This window comes from Nannobrachium achirus, assembly GCF_963921795.1.
Source record: "Nannobrachium achirus genome assembly, chromosome: 22".
Classification (NCBI taxonomy): Eukaryota; Metazoa; Chordata; class Actinopteri; order Myctophiformes; family Myctophidae; genus Nannobrachium; species Nannobrachium achirus.
Window position 1 is genome coordinate 7,455,092 of NC_137829.1, and position 22,666 is coordinate 7,477,757.

Below are 22,666 nucleotides of genomic sequence, written 5' to 3' on the forward strand. Positions count from 1 at the left end.
CAAATATTTGAGTCAGAAATTGTGAAAATAGACGATCTACATGCTCACAATGTCTCGCAAACCACTGGTCTAGACAAAGAAACTGTGTGTGCTTGCGTGCTTGCGTGCGCGTGTGACAGAACACGAGTTGGGGGAACATGGGTTGCTGTGTCCTGGCAGTAACCCCTGCTTGACAAACCTGCCATTGCCACCAGGCTGCCAGCCAGTCCTGCGTGGTTGCCTGTCCTCCTCTTGTCCCTAATTTGTCAGTGGAGCAAGTACATCTGGTGTTTGACCAGTGGGGGAGACAGAGAGGACATGGAGCTGGGCGAGAGTGATGGAGGTGCATGGGGAGAAGGGGAGCAGAGATGTGAGGGGGGCTAGAGGAGGAGGCAGGGGCGTCACACCAAATTCTGGGCCCTGGGTACAAGGATTCACTGCGGGCCCCCCATAAATGTTAACTATTGAAAAATAGCAGATATACAAGCTCACAGCGCGGCACCGAGTGCCGCGCTGCGAGCTTGTAGATCTGCTATTTTTGAAAAATCGTGAAAATGTGTGCCAAGAAACCTATGTTTCCATGTCAGTGATGCTCAAACTTTTTCATGTGAAGGACCCCCCCCCCCCCCCATCTCAAAATATTTAGTTCCAGGGACCCCCCAGAAGCCAATTTTGAGTTACAAATGTTCACTTAAAAAAATACATATATTCAAAGATTTGCGCACATTTTCACGACTTTTCAAAAATAGCAGATCTACAAGCTCGCAGCGCGGCACTCGGTGCCGCGCTGTGAGCTTGTAGATCTGCTATTTTTCAATAGCTAAAGTTACTAGGGCCCCTCCACCTTGGGCCCTGGTAACTCAGTCCCACTTTCCTAACCCTTGTGACGCCCCTGGGAGGAGGTGCAGTCAGCATGTGAATGAGGTTCGGGAGGGCGGAGTCAGGAGCAGCTGTGACAGCCTCGTACCGTGTCACCCTGGCAACAATAGATGGATCGCTCCCAGTGGTGGAAAAAGTACTCACATTTTCTACTTAAGTAAAAGTATCAATAGTACTGCATTGAAGAAGTACTCTGTTACTCTGTAGAAGTCCAGAATTCAACATTTACTTGAGTAAAAGTACAAACATATTGGCGTCGAAATGTACTTGAAGTACCAAAAGTCAAAGTACAAAATGCTTGAAAATAGCAGATCTACAAGCTCACAACGCGTCGCGACGCGCCGCGTTGTGAGCTTGTAGATCGGCTATTTTCAAATAGCCAAAGTATAAAATAGGGCTAAAGTGGGTTATGTATGTTTTAACATGTTATAATTTATATCAGCAAAAAAATAAATGTAGTGGTGTAAAAGTACAATATTTGGATCTGAGATGTTGTCTAGTAGAAGTAAAAGTACTGTAAAAAGTATGAATACCTCAAAATTGTACTTAAGTACAGTACTTAAGTAAATGTACTTCATTACTTTACACCACTGCCTGGCAACAATAGATAGATCGCTCCTCTCCCCCAAATAACATCTGATCCCATTGCAGTATATGTAGGCGTGTGTGCGCATGCATGTGCGCATGCATGCATGCGTGAGTGCGTGTGTGTGTCCGTCTGTCTGTCTAACACATCTCCTGTCAAGTGTGTGGGCTCTGGCTGGTTATTTTCACTGTACACGCCACTTAGTGTGTCTGACAAAGCAGCCGGGTCAAATGTGTTTTCAAAGTGATTGCATTACAGCCTCCAGCGGAATGTTCCATTATTTATGAATTAACAGCGAAAGCCCCCGTTTCCTCCATTTTGTGTGAGTTATTGGACCAAGCATTCATTTCGGGGTTTAAGAGGAGGAAGAGGAAGAAAGGTGACGGAGGAGGAGGAGGAGGAGGAGAAGAGAGAGGGAAGAGAGAAGAAAAGAGCACAGCCTGAGAGAATCCCCCTGGACAATGTGTTCTTATCACTTGAATGTCACCTTCACTGTTCCACCGGAGGATTCTGACAACAAGCCTGCCTCACTGGGAAAATTGGCACCTGATGTTGGGATGGATGCAAATATACTACATAATAATGCACTCGCAATTAAACAATTCATAGCAAATGCTTAATTCAAATGAGAATTACTCAAACTGGTGCAGTGCCTGTTTTCCAGGCATGGCCGTGGGGAATGGATCATCTTGACACTGCACTTCCTTGGGTCCCCAAGCATTACACCTGCCATGTGTGAAGTCAGGATGAGCGGTTAGCGAGATAAGCAAAGGACAGATGGACTGACAGACTGACAGACTGGCAGACAAACTGACAGACAGACAGACAGACAGACAGACAGACAGACAGACAGACAGACAGACAGACAGACAGACAGACAGACAGACAGAGATTCATGATATACATTCAGTAGAATACATAATACCTCCAACCCCCAAAACAGTCCTGTCGTCCCTGTTCATATATGTTATTCAGTGTTTACATTGTTTACCTGTACTCTGCATGTTCTGCAGACACAGGTATGCAGTACTCTTGCATTGTATTTGGTCCCAGGTTAAGCAGGGTGAGTCTTTGTGTTCTATATCTGAGGTGCAGTTCAGTAACGTGGTCCGGGGAGTTTACAGAGTATGGCTCATTGCCCAGCTAATGAGAGGAAGAGAGGGACCCTGCTAGCCCGAATTCCCTCCTTCCTCCCCTGGGTCCAGTGGCTGGCCCTGGGTTCTTGGGAGCCCAACCAAGAATGTAAAGGAAGGGAAGCTTCTTGGCATGTTTGCGTGTTGGCACACAAATGCATGGTTTTGCTGTTCCACTGTAATCCTCTAAACACACACATACAGTACACGTACAATTGTACTTTTCTCATGCCATGACCTATCTCAGAAGGCCTAATAACAGCTACACTGTTTGTGCTATGATCACCACACACACACACACACACACACACACACACACACACACACACACACACACACACACACACACACACACACACACACACACACGAGATGTGACACAGCATAGCGGCGTAGCTGCAGTCGAGAACAGCAGGTTTCAGTGTTTAAATGGTGAAATAGTGTTGAATTAATGTCCTCCCACCAGCTCCATATCTCGGTGTGTGTGTGGGCAGCAGGCTCTGTGGGCGACCATTCATCAGGTCCCCATTGTCTCATTGTCCATTCTAACAGATATCACACATTATATTCACACGCCTCCGAGGCACTTTTTGTGAGGACTCGTTAAAGAGTAGTGTGCGCTTTCACACTCAATGCAATAGTCAATACTCGCTTTGATAAAAGGCTTCACTGCCAAATTATCCGGCTTGATACCGCCATCCAGAGCACATTCCAAACGCTTCTTCAGATCAAATGATGTCCTCTCTGGGACGTTTTTTCTTTTTTTTTTTTTTTTACCTTTCTGGCTCTGTGGTTATTTGCCGACAACAGCTAGATCGTTTGTGAAAGAAAGTGTTATGCTACTGACAGTCAGCCTTCCCAAAGGCTTTCAAACCCCTGGTGGGGTTTGTTAGGATGCAGCCGCCTCACTGCAGAACCCATAGTGTTGCTCCCTCTCAGATAGAGATCAAAGCAGCTGAATTCTGTAAATCAAACATATACTATAAGTGGCAACTGCCTTCAGATGGACAGAAGTGGTTTGTCATTCTGCCAATTCAGCATGCTGTCTGCCAGGTGTTCCCCTGCAAAACATCCCCTGGCAGCAGCTCTTAAAGGACAACTCCAGAATAAATAACATATAAGTCAGGAACACTCACGTCCAAGTAGATTTAACCTTTTATTGCAACACATGGAATACAGTTAGACTTGGTGTTAAAGGGCTCCGTGTTTGGAGATGTTCCCACTTTAAGCTAAACCCCCCATAGGGATACAATAGTAGTAAATAGCAATACATTGACATATTAGCTTGAATCAGCAGAGATAAAATTTGATAATATTTGAGCCTATGCCAGACTCTGATCAAAAGGTGGAGGCTGGGGTGGAGGAGGTAGCTAAGCAGCAGCACATCCGAAGCTTTGGATGAAAGACGAGCAGAGCTATTAGTGAATGCAAGCCGTATTTAAAGGAGCCTCCCTTACTGAGCGAGAGCTCTGATTGGATTAGACATAGTGATGTAATGATTATCAGATCTGTGAATGAGGAGTAGGAAAGGAACTGACTGACAGCTGATTACAGCTGATGCGGGCGAGACTCACGTGTCCTGCATAAACTAACGCTATGCTTCATGTCTCATTTTCCTACTTATAGTGATCCCAAATTACTTGCCATAGTGGGGTCTATTCTTTAGAATTGCCCCTGTTGTCCAGTTTTCCCCAGCAGCCCTCATTAGAGCGGAGGCCATGAGAGTTTAATGTTTATGCTATTTTTTTTCCGTGTGACTGCAACCCCATGAATGTGTTATTACTATTAGTTGTTATTACAAACACACCGATGCCTTGGTTGTCCCACACGAGCCGCCTCGTAAATCATGTTTTGGGGTCTTTTCTGTGTCTTTTCCGGGACTTGGCAAACACATAACAGCTTAACATCTGTTTAGCAGACTGGCTCGTGTGGGACACCTCTGACCGCAACAAATAGCGTAAAAACGATATGCTTATGAATGCCGCTCTATGCTATGTCTGCTGGGGAAACTGCAAAATAGACCCCATGGCAAGTCATTTTGACAATCAATATAAGTAGGAAAATGGACCTATATTTTTTGTATGGAGTTGTCCTAACATCTAAGCACTGATTGAGACACGTGATTTAACAATTACTGTTTTTCTGTTTTAGATTGTATCGATAATAATAATCTAAAAGGGTAGTCTCATCTCTGTTAGTTTTTCAGCCTGACATTAACTCCTTTTTTAACATTTCCTCATTCAAAGATGTCTTGATACCGAGATCATTATTATGTGTGTCATACACATAGACCCTCCCATACAGTATGGATCCTCATGCCGAAGGCGCTAGCTGTCTTTTATACCAAAGACCAGCACAGGTGCTCAGTCCACCTCTGGTCCCTGGCTAACAAAGCTCTGGAATCCCTTAATGTAAATCTCCTAGCTCAACCAAGCTTGAAATTGGTCTGAATTGGGAGAAGAAAGCCCAGGCCTAACACCTGAATGGCTCGGAAGGCAAAACACATTAGTCTCAGCCATGCTGCTAGGCAGTGGTGGACAAAGTAGTCCACCCCAGTACTTGAGTCAAAGTATTAATACTCCCGGTCAAATATTACCATTATATTAGAAAGTTGCTCTGTCGATTTTTTTTTTTTTGAGGGAGTACTTGCTTTAAAAAAATAGTATTTAAAAATTAAAATTACAGTACATTACAGTACATTTTCCTTTCCACTCCCCGTCTCTCTCCCCATTTCCTGTCAGTCTACTAAAACACACACACACACACACACACACACACACACACACACACACACACACACACACACACACACACACACACACACACGTAGTGAAGTAGTAATGAAGTACAGTACATTGTTACTGTCCACCACTGCTGCTGGGCTACACCACCTCTGAGCTACAGTATGGCCGTCTTTGATGTATCAACACTGATACAAAGAAAGTTACATGACATATGTTCTCTTGTGCACATGCATATGCACACTTTGTGTGTGTGTGTGTGTATAATATGAACAATATGAACTCAAAGAAAAACATGACACGATTTCACACACGCACACCCACACGCACGCACGCACGCACACACACACATACACACACACTGTACATGCAAAGACAGAAACATACTGTACTCACACCATGGTTTTAAACACATTCTGTTGTTCATATGTGTACAGTCTTCCTTCATAAGAAAGTGATTCCTCCTGTTATGAAATCATGTAAGGCCTCTAATCAATAGCGAGTGGATTGTGCTGGCATGTGCTCTATACCTGAGCTCTTACTAATACATGTGTGTCTTATTGATCCAGCATATCGACGAGGCTTTAGCAGGTACAGGTTTATAGTGATACAAGCCTATATGGTTACACCGTGCTGCTCTGCCCCCGCTCGCTGTGCAAACAATGTTACATAATATCAATCCTCAAGGAACTGTACAATTTTCAATTTAGGCATTTAGCAGATCTGTGCTCTTCAGGGCGACTTACAATAATATTACATTAATGGCCCCAAGGCGTGACAGACAGGAATCTAAATGATCCCACGGTCGAGTGGGTCAACGTTTTGTTTTCTGATGGAAAATCGAAAATGAAGTGCAGCACCATTTAGCTCATTAATTTTCATTAATGGGCTTCTTACCCAGAGGCCCATATAAATAAATGGACAGATAAATTGTAGAGAATTAATAAGTAATAAATAACTTATTTCTATTAAAGTAAGTATAAATGAAGTATAATATCTACTTTGTTCATTGCGACCGTAGGTCACAGTTTAGTATGTGAACGGTCACAGCTTGACCGTATCTCTGAAACGCCTGACACTGTGGTTCCTCTGACACATCACTGTGACATGTGATGTCACCTGTGATGTCACAGTGATGTGTCAGGGGAACCACAGTGTCAGGCGTGGTCTGTGGGTTTGCCGCTCTGACATCATGCTTTGACATCACTGTGTGTGATGTCATGGGAACCACTCTAACAGAATGTATGCCCATATATGGAGATCCCTGATGTCATCAATATTAAGCCATATCTAACAGGAATTCATATGGGAATGCCCATATATGGAGGAAGACATATTTGTGTTGCTGGTTCAGACAGGGATCTCCATGTATGGGCATAAAAGGAATTGTATTTATGATGTCAGATGTGATAGACGTCATAGGATTTTCACATAACGAATAACTGAGTAAGCATGTTTGGGGTCTCACTGCATATCTCCATATACAGTACATGGATCTCCATGTATGGCTAACAGGGTTCTCCATATATGGGTAACTGGTAGACTAGAATAGAAGTTTATTGTCATTGTAGCAATACAGTACAGGCACAGGCACAGTTACATTGTCAACGATCAACTCATTTCCAAAGCACAGTACAGGTACAAGCATATGGTCCATATCTGGTCCGATATACTGTACATCACTGGCCAGACGGCCAAGACATGGCGCAACCTCGCCCTTTAGGGCGATGTCACTTGTCGCCCTGAGGCGTCTTACTAGTTACATAGAGAGGGGTGGGGGGTATTGTGTAGAATGTGACAGACTGATCAGGGCAGGCTTAACACTGAGTGGCATCGGATAGGTGTTCATTAGCGGAAAGAGGAACAATTTTCACTGAGACAGGGTGAGAGGGAGAGAAAGTGAGCATGAAGCGAATCAACCATGAGAGTAATGCAGAGAATGAAAGTGAGAGAGATAGAGAGGGTGGGTGATGGTACTGTAAGCTTAACTCTAATAGGGTTTACTGCTGCAGAGAAGGCTGTTGAACCGTAGCCATACTGTACATCTCGCTGACTTGGCCTCAATTGATTAGGACCTGTGGGACAAGCAGGGTCCACATTAACTCTGCACTGCGTGTGTCTTTGTGTGCGCGCATGTGTGTCTGTGGGGTGGGGTACTTTTGTCTGAGCACACAGTGCTTGCGGAGCATTCAACAGACCAACGTCAAGGTGTGCTGTTTGAGATGACTTCAGCACTTTTCTGCAAGTTCCCTCCGGCAAACTGCGCTGTTAGAGAAGAAGCCTGGCTTTATATTCTCTCTCTGACCTTACACCAAAGGGGTTGCCTCAACTTTGTGGTCTTATTTGATAGCCGCAATGTCGCAGTAGAAGAGAAGATGAAAAGAAGATGTTAGCCTCACTGATTTCACTTAGGCTGCTGCATTTTATCACAAGCTCCCAACTCTCAACCCATTTATCTGCAATATCCTCCACAACTTTGTTTCATAGTCAATGTTACAGTAGAAAGCCTGTTTGCCATTTATTTTGTTTCTCACTGTCTCCTTGCCTATACTGTATTTTCCTTCTCTCTGCATGCAGACAGTAAAGCCTGGCTGGGAAAAGGTGGACGACATAATTCCATCTTTCACTGTGTGCCGCTCGAGGCAGATGAAATCCACATAGCCTTCATGTTAGTTTGCCAGCGAGAGTGAATGGATAGGCAGATTATCGTTTGTCCTTTTGTCATGCCCCCTCACACACACACACGCACGCACGCACGCACGCACGCACGCACGCACGCACGCACGCACGCACGCACGCACACACACACACACACACACACACACACACACACACACACACACACAGACACACACACAGACACACACACACATACGTGCCATTATCCCTTAAAAACAGAGGGTGCTTTCAGACAGTCAGGAACTCAGGGAGTCAGACAGCCAGGAATAGAAATAACGGTGCGGGTGCGCACACACACACGCTCACATGCACAGATGTACACACACACACACACACACACACACACACACACACACACACACACACACACACACACACACACACACACACAGGTTTGCAATTGCTACTTTGTGGGGACATTACACATAGTCTACTATCTTTGTGGGGACATTCCATTCATTTTTAACCCTAACCCTAACCCTTAACCTAACCCCTAAACACCTTGTGGGGACCTATTAATTTGTCCCCACTTGTTTTTTTCCTCCAATTGTACTATCTTTGTGGGGACATGAGGTCCCCACAAAGTAGTAATTCCCTGTCCACACACACACACACACACACACACACACACACACACACACACACACACACACATATACATGGAGGGGATACATTGGTACACACACAAACAGACAAACAGACGGAGTGATGGAGAGAGAGAGACAGCCCAATCAATACGGCGGACCGTGGGGTCGCCTGCTCTTTATCATAAGCCCTCATTCGTTCGTTCATCGTCTGGGCACCAAAACTCAGTTCACCTCCCGCCGGCCTAATCTGAAACGCATTATCAGGGTTATCTCGAGGCTCCCAGAAAGAGAATACATGCCAGGAAATATTTATCCGCCCACACACCCCTTCCGACTAGATGTCATTAAATAGAAATAATTGGTTTAATTTGCTCTGCCATGTCTCCCCCTCCCCCGCCAGTCTGTGCTACCTTTCGCCAGCCAGCCTGCAATGCATGCATATTATTTCTAGCCATTTAATTTTTTTCTGCATTAACCATTCCAGCATAATCTGTTCTTTTCTTCCCTCCTTTTGTTGCATCCTTCATCCTTCATTTATGAAAGTAAGTGGGACCTCAGCACTGTCTGTATGTGCATAGTGCGCTGTGTGTGTTGCTGTAGGTAAGTGTGTTGCTGCCCTCCTCAGGCCAACCCGTGTATCTGCATCCCCAAAACCTCAGTCAAAGATCTGTTCTCGCTGTGTTTTCTTAAGAAAATAAATAGAAAATAAGAGAAAGCTCCAAGGTCATCTTCTTACAACTCCCCCTGTCCCCAGTTACCAGCCCTACAGTACACCTACTTCACCTGTGTTCTTTTCTCCCTCATCCAAACCTGCAACATGCGTCTTTTTGGCCTACTTTGCAGAATTGTACATTAACTAATTGCTATACTCTCTCCTCTCTCTCTCATACTTTAGCTGAAGCAAAGTGAAGCAAACGCTGACACCAAAGAAAAGCTTCCTCTCAGACTCCGTATCTTTGAGAAGTTCCCCAACAGACCACAAATGGTCAAGATCTCCAAGCTCCCATCTGACTTCACTGTGCCCAGGATCAGGTAAGCAGCCATACAGTCAAGGATCACATAATGTGCACTGTAAAAGCCTCAGAGATCCCAGATCGCTGGGAGTGTAAAGATGTGTACACTCTTGAGTTCAAAGTTATGGCATGGAACGCATACAGCACAGTTATCAAAGCCAATGCTCTCGTGCAGAGCGACTTGAATTGAGGGAGCAGCCATGTTTGCTTTTACACGGTCATTCCTGGCATCTGTGTGTCTTTAGAAAGAAGATGAAAAAATTGTGTCCGACTTGTCCAAGGTAGATCGAAACCATCGATTTGTCCAAGGTAGATCGAAACCATCGATATGTTCAAGGGGTGGGCTGGCTCATCATTTGATATAGCCTGTGATGATTAGCAGCAGAGCCGAACTGTGTTCCACTCAGAAGACTTCAGAATCAATTTAATCATTTAGAGGCTGATTAGTACACAGATGGGGCCTTCAACCCCCTCAGACATCCTCCTCCACAGCCCATCTGCTGTGGCTTCCTTCAACAGCCATAGCTTAAACCTGGGAACAGGGGCGTCACAGGGGGGGGGGGGGAGTGGGACTGAGTTACTAGGGCCCAAGGTGGAGGGGCCTGGAATTATTTTATACTTTAGCTATTGAAAAATAACAGATATATACAAGCTCACAGCGCGGCACCGAGTGCCGCACTGCAAGCTTGTAGATCTGCAAATCTTTGAATATCTAATTTTTAAAGTGAACATTTGTAACTCAGACATTTGCTTCTGGGGGGTCCCTGATACAAAATATTTTGAGAAGGGGGTCGGCGGCCAAATACATATAATTCTAGGGGCCCTTGATATGAAAGAGTTTGAGAACAACTGACATAGAAACATACTGTATGTTTTAGCAACTTGGAATGCCCAAAAAAGAAGGCAAAAAGGCTGGCAAATATTGTGCTGTCTTTGGCTATAATTGGCAGCCGCCACACATGGCAGAGACGCTGTTACTTATACCTGTAGAATACTGTGTGACAGGCTTATCGTATCATGAAGATGATATCATGCCATGATTTTGTGAATTTAACTTTACTTCACCTATAATATTTGTGTCCTTGTATGCGCTCCTTTGTGCGGACATAAATAAATGGTTAAAATATGTGCTTGCGTGCATTCCAGGGAAAGCTTTATGAAGCAGTTTATTGATCGTCAGCAGCAGGACACCAGCTGTTTGTTCCGCCGTCTCCCCTCTGCGTCCTCGTCCTCCTGCGACCATTCCAAACGCTCAGCCATTGAAGACAACAAGTACATCGACCAGAAGGTACAGTTCATATGGATGTGATTTATAGATATAGATATATAGATTCCGATCCCTCTAAAAAAATAAAAAAAAAAGCAGCAGCAGATGCCATAGCACCCCAAATCATCACTGACTGTGGGAACACACTGGATTTCAAGCAACTCTGACTTCAGAACGTTGACATTTCTGTATTATAAATCCTTGTTTCGAGTGGTCTCTTGTAATATTGTAATATTTTGTGATGAATTTTTGATTTTCATGAGCTGTATGCCATAAAAAAATCTAAATTAAAACAAAAAAGGTTTGAATATGTCATTGCATGCGCACTTTATCTATATATAAGTTTACATTTCTTTACAGAAGAAAATGAACTTTATATACACTATATATATATATATATATATATATATATATATATATATATAGAGAGAGAGAGAGAGAGAGAGAGAGAGAGAGAGAGAGAGTGTTGACAAATGCCTTTTAGATACAGTAGCAAAACCAAAATGTACTTTGTGCTCATTTAGTTAGTGCTTGTAACAAATGTGTTGTTTATTAGCTCCGCAGGTCAATATTTAGTATCCGCGCTCGCAATCTCCTGGAAAAAGAAACCACCGTCAATAAGATCCTGCGGTAAGACACATCCAATCTTCAGTCCAAACATATCCAGACGGTATCTTGTTTGCTGTGTTGATGTTTTATTAGGTGGGAGACCAGGAGAGTTGTATGATGTTACAGACTGATCGGTAGGGCTGGGGCAGAATAGATTTTTTGTTATCGCGGTAATACATCACTCTTTACCCGCTGTATCGTGGTATCGCCCCCCAAAAAGTTGTTTTGAAAAATGAAATAAAAAGATATTAAAATGTTAAAATAATAATCGTGGTAATGAACTTGACCCGCGGTATGCATTACACAACCACGGTAATGGTTCTACTGATCAGTATTCTTAGAACACTTGCTGTAGACTTCGAGTATGTTCTTTGATGTCCACTTAGCATATTTTGCTAATTATTATGCACTGTGAGTATACAGCTCATCCCAAGTCATGAAATAGACCTCAGACTTTTGATGGCCAAGAAAATAATAAAGACTAATAGACCTAGCATTGCTCCAGTAATGTAACATCATTCTAGCATTGCTTTCTCTTTCTCTCTCTCTCTCTCACACACACACACACGCACGCCGCGTGCGCACACGAACATACATCTCTTACAGACATCAGACACATTCGCCCACTTCAGACTCATTTGCCGGTACGATTAAGCAAATGGATAATTTGCTGTTTGGCAAGGCGAAGCTGGCACTGACTGCAGATTAGCTTGACTGCACCGTGTCCAATCTGCTTCTCATCAACCCTTCATTCTGCTAATCTGAACGACAGCTCAGTTGAGTCTGCAGTCACCTGGCCCTGTCACAGTCACACGCACACGCACACGCACATCACCACAATCACACTCACACATAGAGAGTCACACACACATAATGCCACCTATCATGCATGGACGCTCAATGCCAATAAACAACTCGTCAACATGAGCCATACTGTAAATAAGGCACACACACGGCGATTACCACACAGTCAGCTTGGTTCTGGTATGGCGTGTGGTTTTCCTGTGTTACACATGCGCGCATATACGCATGAAAGCACTTTGTATTGGCAGGATAACAAGAATTGTCGTTTGTTGTTGTATCGTGATGTTTTAGAATGGCTTTGCATACAGAAGGCAGAATGGTTTGTTGTTTGGGATGACCAAACGATGTGTTCTGTCATTAGGCAGTATAGTAGTAATGTTGAGCCTATTTGTTTCTTGATATGCAAGTACTTCCCCCATGATTTACAAACACCACTGGCACCTGGACATGACGCTAGTTTGTCACAGGGACTTGCCCCCCCCCCCCCATCCAACCCTTGATGCTGAGTGCGGAGCCAGGCAGCCTGAAGCAGCGAGTCACTGGGTCCCATTCTTTAGTATAAACCAGCCAGGGAATTGACCCCGAGCTCCCAATCTCAGGGAAAACACTCTAAATTCTGCGCTGGTCATTAGGAAGTAGTTCAATAAGAACATCATGTACTGTAGATCAGAATGGTTTTCATGGTGGTGTGTAAGCTAGAGGTTTGTGTGTGCCTCTCCCAGGGCCTGTACCAGACAGCGGATGCTCAGTGGATCTATTGAGGGCCAGCCTGCCAAGGAGCGCTCCATACTGAGTGTTCAGCACCACATCCGACAGGAACGCAGGTCTGAGACAAGCGGATCAACATGCACCATACGCATTGGCAAGATACTTGTAGGCTTTTTTCTCATCTCTCTGTCTCTCTCTCTCTCTCTCTCTCTCTCTCTCTCTCTCTCTCTCTCTCTCTCTCTCTCTCTCTCTCTCTCTTTCCGTCTATCTTTGTCACTCATCTGGCAGGTCTCTGAGACATGGCTCCACCAGTCAAAGGATCAGCCGAGGAAAGTCACTGGAGACACTGACGCAGGATGTAAGCACGCGCACTCCCCCCCAATCTCTCTCTCACACACACACACACACACACACACACACACACACACACACACACACACACACACACACACACACACACACACACACACACACACACACACACACACACACACACACACACACACACTTGTTTTTGCTACATACTGAGGACTTTACATTGACTTCCATTAATTTTTCTTCCATTCCTGTGGCCTTACCCTAACCCCTAACCCTAAACCTAACCCCTAACCCTAACCCTAACCCTAAACCTAACCCTTAACACAACCCCTAAATTTATTGAGGACCGCAACTTAGTCCTCACTTTCCAAAAATGTCCTCACTCTGTTGGTTAAAAACTATTTACGGTGCTCACTGGGTAGTAAGAACTGGGTAGTAAGAACGGGTACACACACACACACACACACACACACACACACACACACACACACACACACACACACACACACACACACACACACACACACACACACACACACACACACACACACACACACACACACACACACACACACACGCACACACACACACACACACACACCTCAAAAGGTCCTATTGCAGAGCTTACTGCCAGTGTTGTTGCAGCTGGGCATCTCTTCGTGCTTATCACCTTGTGATCCTGTCCTGACAGTAGACCCAATCCTCACAATTTCTCATTTAGGCCCTTTTCTGCCTAGGTGTGAACATACACTGTAGGTTCATTCAGTGCTACTGAATTATGTACTATAGGTTTCTTTGTATATTCCAAAGAAATCCAAGAGAGTGGAGCATTATAAAACATCAGTCTGTTGTTCTCCAAACTCTAGCATTCGAGTACAGTACGCTATCGTAACGCACAGAGAGAAGACAGCGAGATCAAGATGATCCAAGAGAAGAAGGAACAGGCCGAGATGAAACGGTATGCAAACACAGTGTCAACTTATAATAGAATGTTGTAACAAAATAAAAAAGCTGTTTTGTTTTGAATATACTGACTTTGCCTGTACTAACTTTGCCAGCCGTGTTCAAGTTTCTGAAGACTATTGTGTTGTCATGTAAATTGTTAATCGCGTTCAGTGGTTCAAATGCCAACTTCTACGTTCTACACTCAGGTCTTATTTGCAGCTAAAACGATAATTATTTAATGAATTTATCTAATTTGGTGGCATTTGAAATGCACATTAGCGTAAGAAAAACATGAGGATGAAACAGGTTGTCTGTATGTGTGGCTGATGTTGTGTTTGAGCAGGAAGGTTCAGGAGGAGGAGCTCAGGGAGAACCATCCCTACTTTGACAAGCCTCTGTTCATCGTGGGCCGAGAACACCGCTTCAGGACCTTCTGCAGGACGGTGGTCCGCGCTCGCTTCAACGCGTAAGGCCGGCCCTCCCACTTGTTGTATGTAGGGATGGGACGATAAGCTATATTATCGTTTATCGTGATAAAAAAACACTCGCGATAATCGTATCGTGGAGATTGAATTAATCGTGAAATTGTCCTCCGTCATGCACTGGGATCAATTCACCTTTTATTTGCCAAGCTGCATATCCTGTGCCATTTAAAGCACACTGCTAAAACGTACTTATAATATACGTACGATACAGTGTTTTTCTTTTTTTTTTCTTTTTTTCACCAAATCTCTTAGCCAAATCTACCTGCGGCTATTTTTGGCAAATGTTCCGCCCCCAGAATAATGGATGTCGGGTATATTTTGATTATCGTGATATCGTAAATCACGATTTATTTGGTCACAATCGTGATATTGTCTGGCGCTTGTCAAATGTTCAACTGAAAATGTAAAGTTATTTTCATTTGAAAAATCTGGCGAGCTACACGCTCATTATTACGAACATTTTCTGAAAGGGTTAAGAAACGTAGATTTTATTCTCATTCTACGTCAGCCAACAACATGCAACTGATGTTTGTGCACTCATCCTAACTCATTTATATTTCTGTCTACTCATATCTATAGGTCCAAAACAGACCCAATAACGGGCGCCATGAAGAATACCAAATACCACCAACTTTAGTAAGTTTGATGAATTGCCGATTTGTCAAGGTCTCCTACTTTTGATCCATTCTTTCTACAAAATAAAGGCCGGATCACTGATATACTAAATAATGTGGAGTTACCGGCATGCAAGCTGGCTTGCTCTACTTAAACTATAACTACAGCATTGGTGTGTTGCTCTGTGGAAGTTCTGATAAGATCACTGAGCTGAATTGTGTGTGTGTGTGTGTGTGTGTGTGTGTGTGTGCGTGTGTGTGTGTGTGTGTGTGTGTGTGTGTGTGTGTGTGTGTGTGTGTGTGTGTGTGTGTGTGTGTGTGTTCTTGTTCCTGTTCCTGCAGTGATCTTCTTGGTCTGGTGACCTATCTGGACTGGGTGATGATTGTGGTGACCATTTGCTCCTGTATATCTATGATGTTTGAGTCGCCTTTCACGAGGGTCATGCAGGCACCCTCTTTACAGGTAATACAACTGGATGGACGGACGGACCATAGACTGTAAAAAATATGGACGAAGGAAGGGAGCTCCTTTGGTTTCTACGACCCATTTTGAATCCACCTTGTTGTCTAATTTAAATCCACCTTTTAGTTTAATTCAAATCCGCTCGGCATGAAAAGAAACCACACCGCAGTGAGGACGGGTCTTCAATCAGTAGAAGAGAATTCATAAAATAGAATTCATCATTTTAAAATTAAAGGACAACTTTGTTTTTTTACAACAAGGGTTCATATTTTAGATAGTCATAAGCCGGTTTTCCATACCAGTTTTTAGCCCGACACTACACTACCCGACACAACACCGCACCGCATTTTCGTATGTAGGTTTTCCACTACAGTACAATATCCCCCCCCCCCCCACTACCCTCCTCCCCTCCACTCCCGAAAGAAAATGACGCCCCTTTCTTCAAAATATGGATCTAGGATCTTTCTCTTTAAACAAACACAACGGAGACGCTAACTCTTTTCTCTAATTACAATCTAAAATATGAACCCTTGTTGTAAAAAGACAAAATTGTCCTTTAACTAATTTAGTGCCACACTCCGAGTTGCCCGAGTTGTTCCCGACGTCCGCACATGCTACGCCCTGAGTTGCCTGAGTTGGCAGCCATTTGGAAGATTTTTTTTTCTTTTTTTTTTTTTTTCAAAAAATATTTTTGGACCTCCAGAAATGTACTAGGCATGATCGCGATCGCGAAATTGCATGTTTAACTCCCATACCAACCCCATCTTTCAAACATGGCAGCCATGTTTGTTTACATATGAAGAAAACATAATGGCTGCCATCTCATGAATGCCTGAACGGATTTCCAAGCGGATTCTTTTGTTTGAAAGCTGTGAACAGCGTGCACACACGTGGTGCTAGGCATGGGCGTGCATGAGCCGTGCACTATAAATTACATGGAAGTCTATGGAGACTCGTGGCAGCCTGGAACTTCAAAGAGATTGTGTTAATGGGACCATAATTTACTAAACGCATATCATGATAATTTAAAAAATACTTTAAACTAGCGATTGAAAACATAAAGTGTTTATGAAAATGTTTACTAAGGTAATAAAATCAAGTGTAAAGTCTGGCCAGTAAATTCTTCAACTTCGGTGCTGAGCCAAACTGCAAGTGCAGCAAAATCAAAAGGAAAAGGGGTCTCACAGCTCACTTTAAAGACTGTTTTGTTTGCTGCTGTTCCGAATAAAGTCTGGAGTCTTGATTGAGTTCAGTTGTGAGACATTCTTTCCTTTATTTATGTATGGCTGACAGATGTTAGAACTATATACATACATAGACTACATACGTACCATCTGCATAGTATGCATATCAGACAAGAATAGGCCTAGAATTATTGAATGCTTTAACCAGTGAAAAATAGCAGATATACAAGCTCACAGCACGGCACCGAGTGCCGCGCTGTGAGCTTGTAGATCTGCTATTTTTGAAAAAGTCGTAAAAATGTGTGTAAATCTTTGAATATATGTATTTTCAAAGCAAACGTTTGTAACTCAAATTTTGCTTCTGTGTGGAACTAAATGTTGAATGGGGGTCCGTGGCCAAATAAATATCATTTTCGGGGTCCTTCACATGAAAAGGTTTGAGAACCACTGACATAGTAGTCTCTCAAGAACAGACCAACTGAGCTCCATTTAAGTGAAAAGGACCTTTTCTATGACGATGGCTATCCAGATTGTTGACATAGAAACATAGGTTTTTCAAAAAATCTTAGAAGGATTCAAAAGACACTTATAGAATCGGGTCAAAATTCACATTTTCACGATTTTTCAAAAATAGCAGATCTGCGAGCTTGTATATCTGCTATTTTTCAATAGTTAAAGCATAAAATAATGATACACAATAATGTGTACCCGTTCTGAATGGGTTAAATGTGAATGTCTGAATTACCATGAATGATGCTTTGTATGTTACAGATCGGAGAGTACGTGTTTGTGATCTTTATGAGCCTCGAGCTGAACCTGAAGATAATGGCCGACGGTCTGTTCTTCACCCCTACCGCCGTCATCAGAGACTTTGGAGGAGTCATGGACATCTTCATCTACCTGGCAAGTTCTCCACATCCTCCTGCAGTGGAAATCAGGTTTCAGGCCCTGAAATAAAGCTATTTTTTAAGGTGTAATGAATTGTTAAGAGCAGGTGGGCAAATTTGATGATGGAGAGGGCCACTATATTTCCACGCTCATTCCAGAGGGCCCGAAACCTGTTATCTTTGTATTTAAACTTTTTGTGTAATGAATGCCCTACTTCGTCATTCTATGTCACACAAAAGTAGCAAAAATAGCTGATCTACAAGCTCAAACCTTTTTTTCCTTTTAGCTTTTAGATCTGCTATTTTTTCTATTTTTTAATTGGAATCCTAAAAAGTTAAAATTGTATTTAATTTCAAATGCATTTAGTTGAAAAGGTAGCAAAAATAGCCGTTCTACTAATTTCAAATGTATGGTTATACTTATTTGTTAAACACAATGAGTTGTACATAAAATAGAGTAAAAGACAATACAATTGTAATACTAGTCATTAAACTATTAATGTATACTTAAAGCGGGTCATGTTTTCATGTTTGGAATTGTATCAGCTGAAATCAATAATATATCAGTATTCTGATATTAACCTGAGGGCTGTATTAAGTGAAGGTGGGGGCCACCAGTTGCCCATGTATGGTAGAGGGTGTCAGCCCGTTCATCTTGATAGGCGTTTTTTGACTTTAAAGATGCTATGGGCAGTCTCCTAAAGCCCCGTGCACACTGAGCAGATCCCGGGGCCGATTCATCCCGATCAGATTTCGGGATGACCCCCCGGGAAAATCGTTCGGTCGGCCCCGGACTCGGTCTTGGGTTTGTACGGTACCCCGACACGATCGGATTATGTTAATGGTATTTTTATGGCCTCGGGACTCATCGGGAGCTCTTCCGAGAATATTAAACTTGCTTGATATTCTCGGGTCATCGGGTACAAATCCTTTACAATTATTGTCGTCTGAATGAGCACACGGGATTGCTTCAGATTATATCAAGCCAGCTCCTCCTCCCTTTTTTTTTGGCTGCGCAGAGTGTAGGTTATTCTATCACCTCACAAAAAGCCTTTCCCCACGACAACACGTGGGGATAATATCTGTATTATATTTATATCTAAGATAGGCTAATAATATATTTGGATATATATATATATATATATAATAAGATAATAAATCTCGGAGTTGGCTGTTGCATGCCTCTCTTCTAACATCTAATCAAATCATGCACAATATGCGAGGCACCCGTGTATTAAGGGCTCTAAATTGACCTAGTGCAACTTGACAGTGTATGGAACCAAGTGAACCCTACAGGTAAATGTTCCTTTTTGGACAGTTGGTTGAAGGCTTGGATGAGGCAATGGATTTTATACAATTTACACCTACCAGAGGAGCGAGACGCGCGCTGGGATCCTTTCCACTTTATCACAGATGCAATATCTGTTCTTATTTTTATAGTTAACTTAATATCTAGTAGTCATGCAGAGCCAGATGTCTCGCTTGCCAAAAAATAGCTGAATATATAATTATAATATCTATAAAGTGAGCAGCGGCCAGTGTGCGCACAGTACCTAGAAGACAAAGGGCATATAGGCTAGGTTTTGGGTTTTCTGTGTTGAGTGAGTGACAAGCCTGATTTGTGCTTCGCCGTATCGCCGTAGGCTATTGCGATGTTGTTGCGTGTCGAAAATGGAAGACATACAACACAAGATCAAAATGTCGTGAGCGCTAATATTTCAACACGCATGATTATGAAACCAAATGGAGCCATACGGCGGTTTCATTTTACGCCCTCAAGAAGATTAATAGGGTCCATTTGGTTACCATCTCCATCATTAAGCTGGGGATCACCTGGAACACCCTCATTGTCAAAACATTACAGGCTATAGGTCTATCTGACTGGCATCACACTGACTCATCCTTCAACAAGTCTCAGCGTCTGAAAAATAGCCGATCTGCAAGCTCACAACAAGTCATCTGGAGAAATCACAATAATAGGCTATATCCCGGGTTAATTTGCGTGTTTCTTCCCTTTTTAATTAATTGTACTGTATCTGTATTATGTAATCACGATGTAGCGCACATCGTTCAAGTTCAAACTCTCTCACGCAACATGTCGCTTTGATGTCATGCAGAATGTAATGGGCAATTTCCTATTGATCAGATAGGCCTACACACCTGAAAGTATTCACGCTGATTGATGAACAGTTAATGCAGTGATGGTAAAAGTACTCCCATTCTTTACTTGAGTAAAAGTATCAATACTGCATTATTAGCTACAAATATGTCACAGAGAGAGAGAGAGAGAGAGAGAGAGAGAGAGAGAGAGAGAGAGAGAGAGAGACTCTTATAGCGAATATATTTGTTTAATTTTGCCGTTTTAATATTTAATTGGTAGCACTGATGAAAGCACCATGCGTGCCTTGTAAAGAGGCTGCGCAAAAAAAGAAAAGGGAAAAAAAAGTAGCTGATGACCATCGCGCGACGGCGCTGTCATTTGATGCACATTGCATTAGTATTTTGTAGGCCTACACTGTAAAGAGAAGGGGGAGACCTTGAAATGTTCGAGAAACACAGAATCCACAGCGCCAATATTTATTATAATGTCAATACACATATTGGAGTTGCCCACAATCTGCACCATTCCAGAAGAGTGCGGGGATGGAGAAACTAGAGAATCTCCTGAAAGACGGACGGAATGTAAAGTAACTGAAATCATACTGGAAAGTAGGCAATTTCAAACGCAGTTTCTTTTTTCTTGTTTTGTTTGGTGTTGCACTGCGGGACTCATTGAATATGTGAACAGACGATAATAATATGTATTTGGGAGCATAGCCTAATTACAATGCATGTCTCATAAAAAAACAATATATATTAGTTGAAGGGCAAATACACGTTATACACAGTATAAAGGCTGGGAACGTGTCCGTTGGCTTCACGCTGGTCGCAACAACTTCACTTTTAGCTTTTCTTTTATAGACATATTCATTATTTATTTTTTATTCTTTTGGTGGGCAATGTGCGAGCCCATGGCACCTTCCGCGACCCCACGTTGGGTCGGGACACATAGTTTGAGGACCGTCTTTCCGTGGAGGCTGGAGCCTTGTTTCTTATTCAATCAACTGCCAGAAAAAATAAAATAAAACTTTTTCCCCACTCAACCCTGGCCCGAGATCGCTAGGGGTGGTCAATCCAGGATATCTGGCTCGATTGAAAAGGTATCAGATATTTCACTGGCACAGCGGGATATACCGGGCCCGAATTCAAGACAGAGGATCGCTGTTGTTTGAAATGAACACCGATCAACCCCCGGCTCCGAGTTCTGATCTCATGCAATATCGCATCTCGTCTGGGGGGCCTCTATGGCAGATCAGACTTACAGGAGCACTGTTTGATGACATTTGCAGGATAATGAGCTTGTTGCAAAGCTCACGAAGAACGCCTCTTAATGACCGTAAACAACTTTATTTGGTTCAGACTCGTCACTCTCATTATTCGTGTTCTGCTAGCGTTTCCTCTGCTCTGCATCAGCTCCTTACAAAATAACTCAATTTTCTTGTGTAAATGTTATTTGCATATAGATTATTCATACAGGGATGTGAGACTGAGTTGGCATCTTGCTGTCTAGCCCAGGGATGAGAGATGGCAGTTTAGATCATGTCGCAGTTGCATCTGCTTGATCTTGTTTTTGTTTGGCAGATTTGCTGGTTGGATGAGACCATTTCTAGTCAGCCAGTGTGAGCAAATAAACTAACGGTACACTTATGCACCAAATGCTAGATATTTACGGTATATAGGTTAAATAAAATAAAAGGACATTGGGATTGTATTTAGTTCCACTCATCATTTCCATTGTCCCATCACCTCTTCTTTCCCTGTCTCTCGTCTCCCTCCCATCCTGTAGGTGAGCCTGATCTTCCTGTGCTGGCTGCCTCCCAACGTCCCACCAGAGTCGGGGGCTCAGCTGATGATGATGCTGCGCTGCCTGCGACCACTACGAATCTTCAAGCTGGTCCCCCAAATGAGGAAGGTGGTGCGGGAGGTCCTCAAGGGATTCAAGGAGATCTTCTTGGTCAGTGCCCTGAACAAAATAGAAGCACAGTTCATCACTGTGTGTGTGTGTGTGTGTGTGTGTGTGTGTGTGTGTGTGTGTGTGTGTGTGTGTGTGTGCGTGTGCGTGTGCGTGCGCGACTGTGAGTGTGTCACCTTTCAACAAGATAATAAATTTAGTGACATTGAGCTCTACAGTATGTCACTTTTTTAATATTAATAAAATAAGTAATGATTGCATTAATACAATATACAGGTAACATATACAATTGGGGAGGTTGTATTTTGTCTCCCTGCTCTTCTATTGATGTAGATCGTGTCAAAGGTCATATCTCACCTAAGCACAAATTCTTACCCAATGGTCAAGATTCAGTTCATCCCCTGAGCAAGCAGGCAGGCTCTATTAGCTCAATGGTAAAAATGTCAGCATTTGTGCAGGAACCCTGGTTCAAATCCGGGGTAGAAGAGGAAAGTTATATTGTGCAGCTTTAACTTTACATGTACGTACATTCTGGAGCTGAGACGTAGAGCCTGAGATTCACATAAAGTGAGCGATTGTTGACTTTCTCCAGATGTGGCTGGGATTTCCCTAGCTCTGGTCCAGAGCGTCAGCGAGTCCCCATCTAACAAAGGTAGTTTTGCGTTGTTGAAAGTATATTCTCCGCGGTGGGAAACCTCTCAGCACCCCACCCACTCTGTAAAATACTTTTTTTTTGTCATGAAATAAAATGCATCATGCCACTGCAGACACAA

At 43.1% G+C, this 22,666-nt stretch overlaps 1 protein-coding gene across 1 annotated transcript in view; it reads left to right on the forward strand.

The window, feature by feature from the left end:
* The window catches only part of nalcn (sodium leak channel, non-selective), a gene marked incomplete at its 3' end in the record, with an annotated part of 132,611 nt that overhangs the window by 87,449 nt on the left and 22,496 nt on the right, over nucleotides 1-22,666 (forward strand). The window contains exons 16-26 of the mRNA XM_080753543.1: nucleotides 9,480-9,616; nucleotides 10,744-10,885; nucleotides 11,421-11,494; nucleotides 13,000-13,101; nucleotides 13,274-13,343; nucleotides 14,170-14,261; nucleotides 14,592-14,714; nucleotides 15,313-15,369; nucleotides 15,690-15,810; nucleotides 17,766-17,897; nucleotides 21,768-21,935. Coding sequence (XP_080609669.1) covers nucleotides 9,480-9,616; nucleotides 10,744-10,885; nucleotides 11,421-11,494; nucleotides 13,000-13,101; nucleotides 13,274-13,343; nucleotides 14,170-14,261; nucleotides 14,592-14,714; nucleotides 15,313-15,369; nucleotides 15,690-15,810; nucleotides 17,766-17,897; nucleotides 21,768-21,935 — 1,218 coding nt within the window. The remainder of the gene's footprint in view (nucleotides 1-9,479; nucleotides 9,617-10,743; nucleotides 10,886-11,420; nucleotides 11,495-12,999; nucleotides 13,102-13,273; nucleotides 13,344-14,169; nucleotides 14,262-14,591; nucleotides 14,715-15,312; nucleotides 15,370-15,689; nucleotides 15,811-17,765; nucleotides 17,898-21,767; nucleotides 21,936-22,666) is intronic.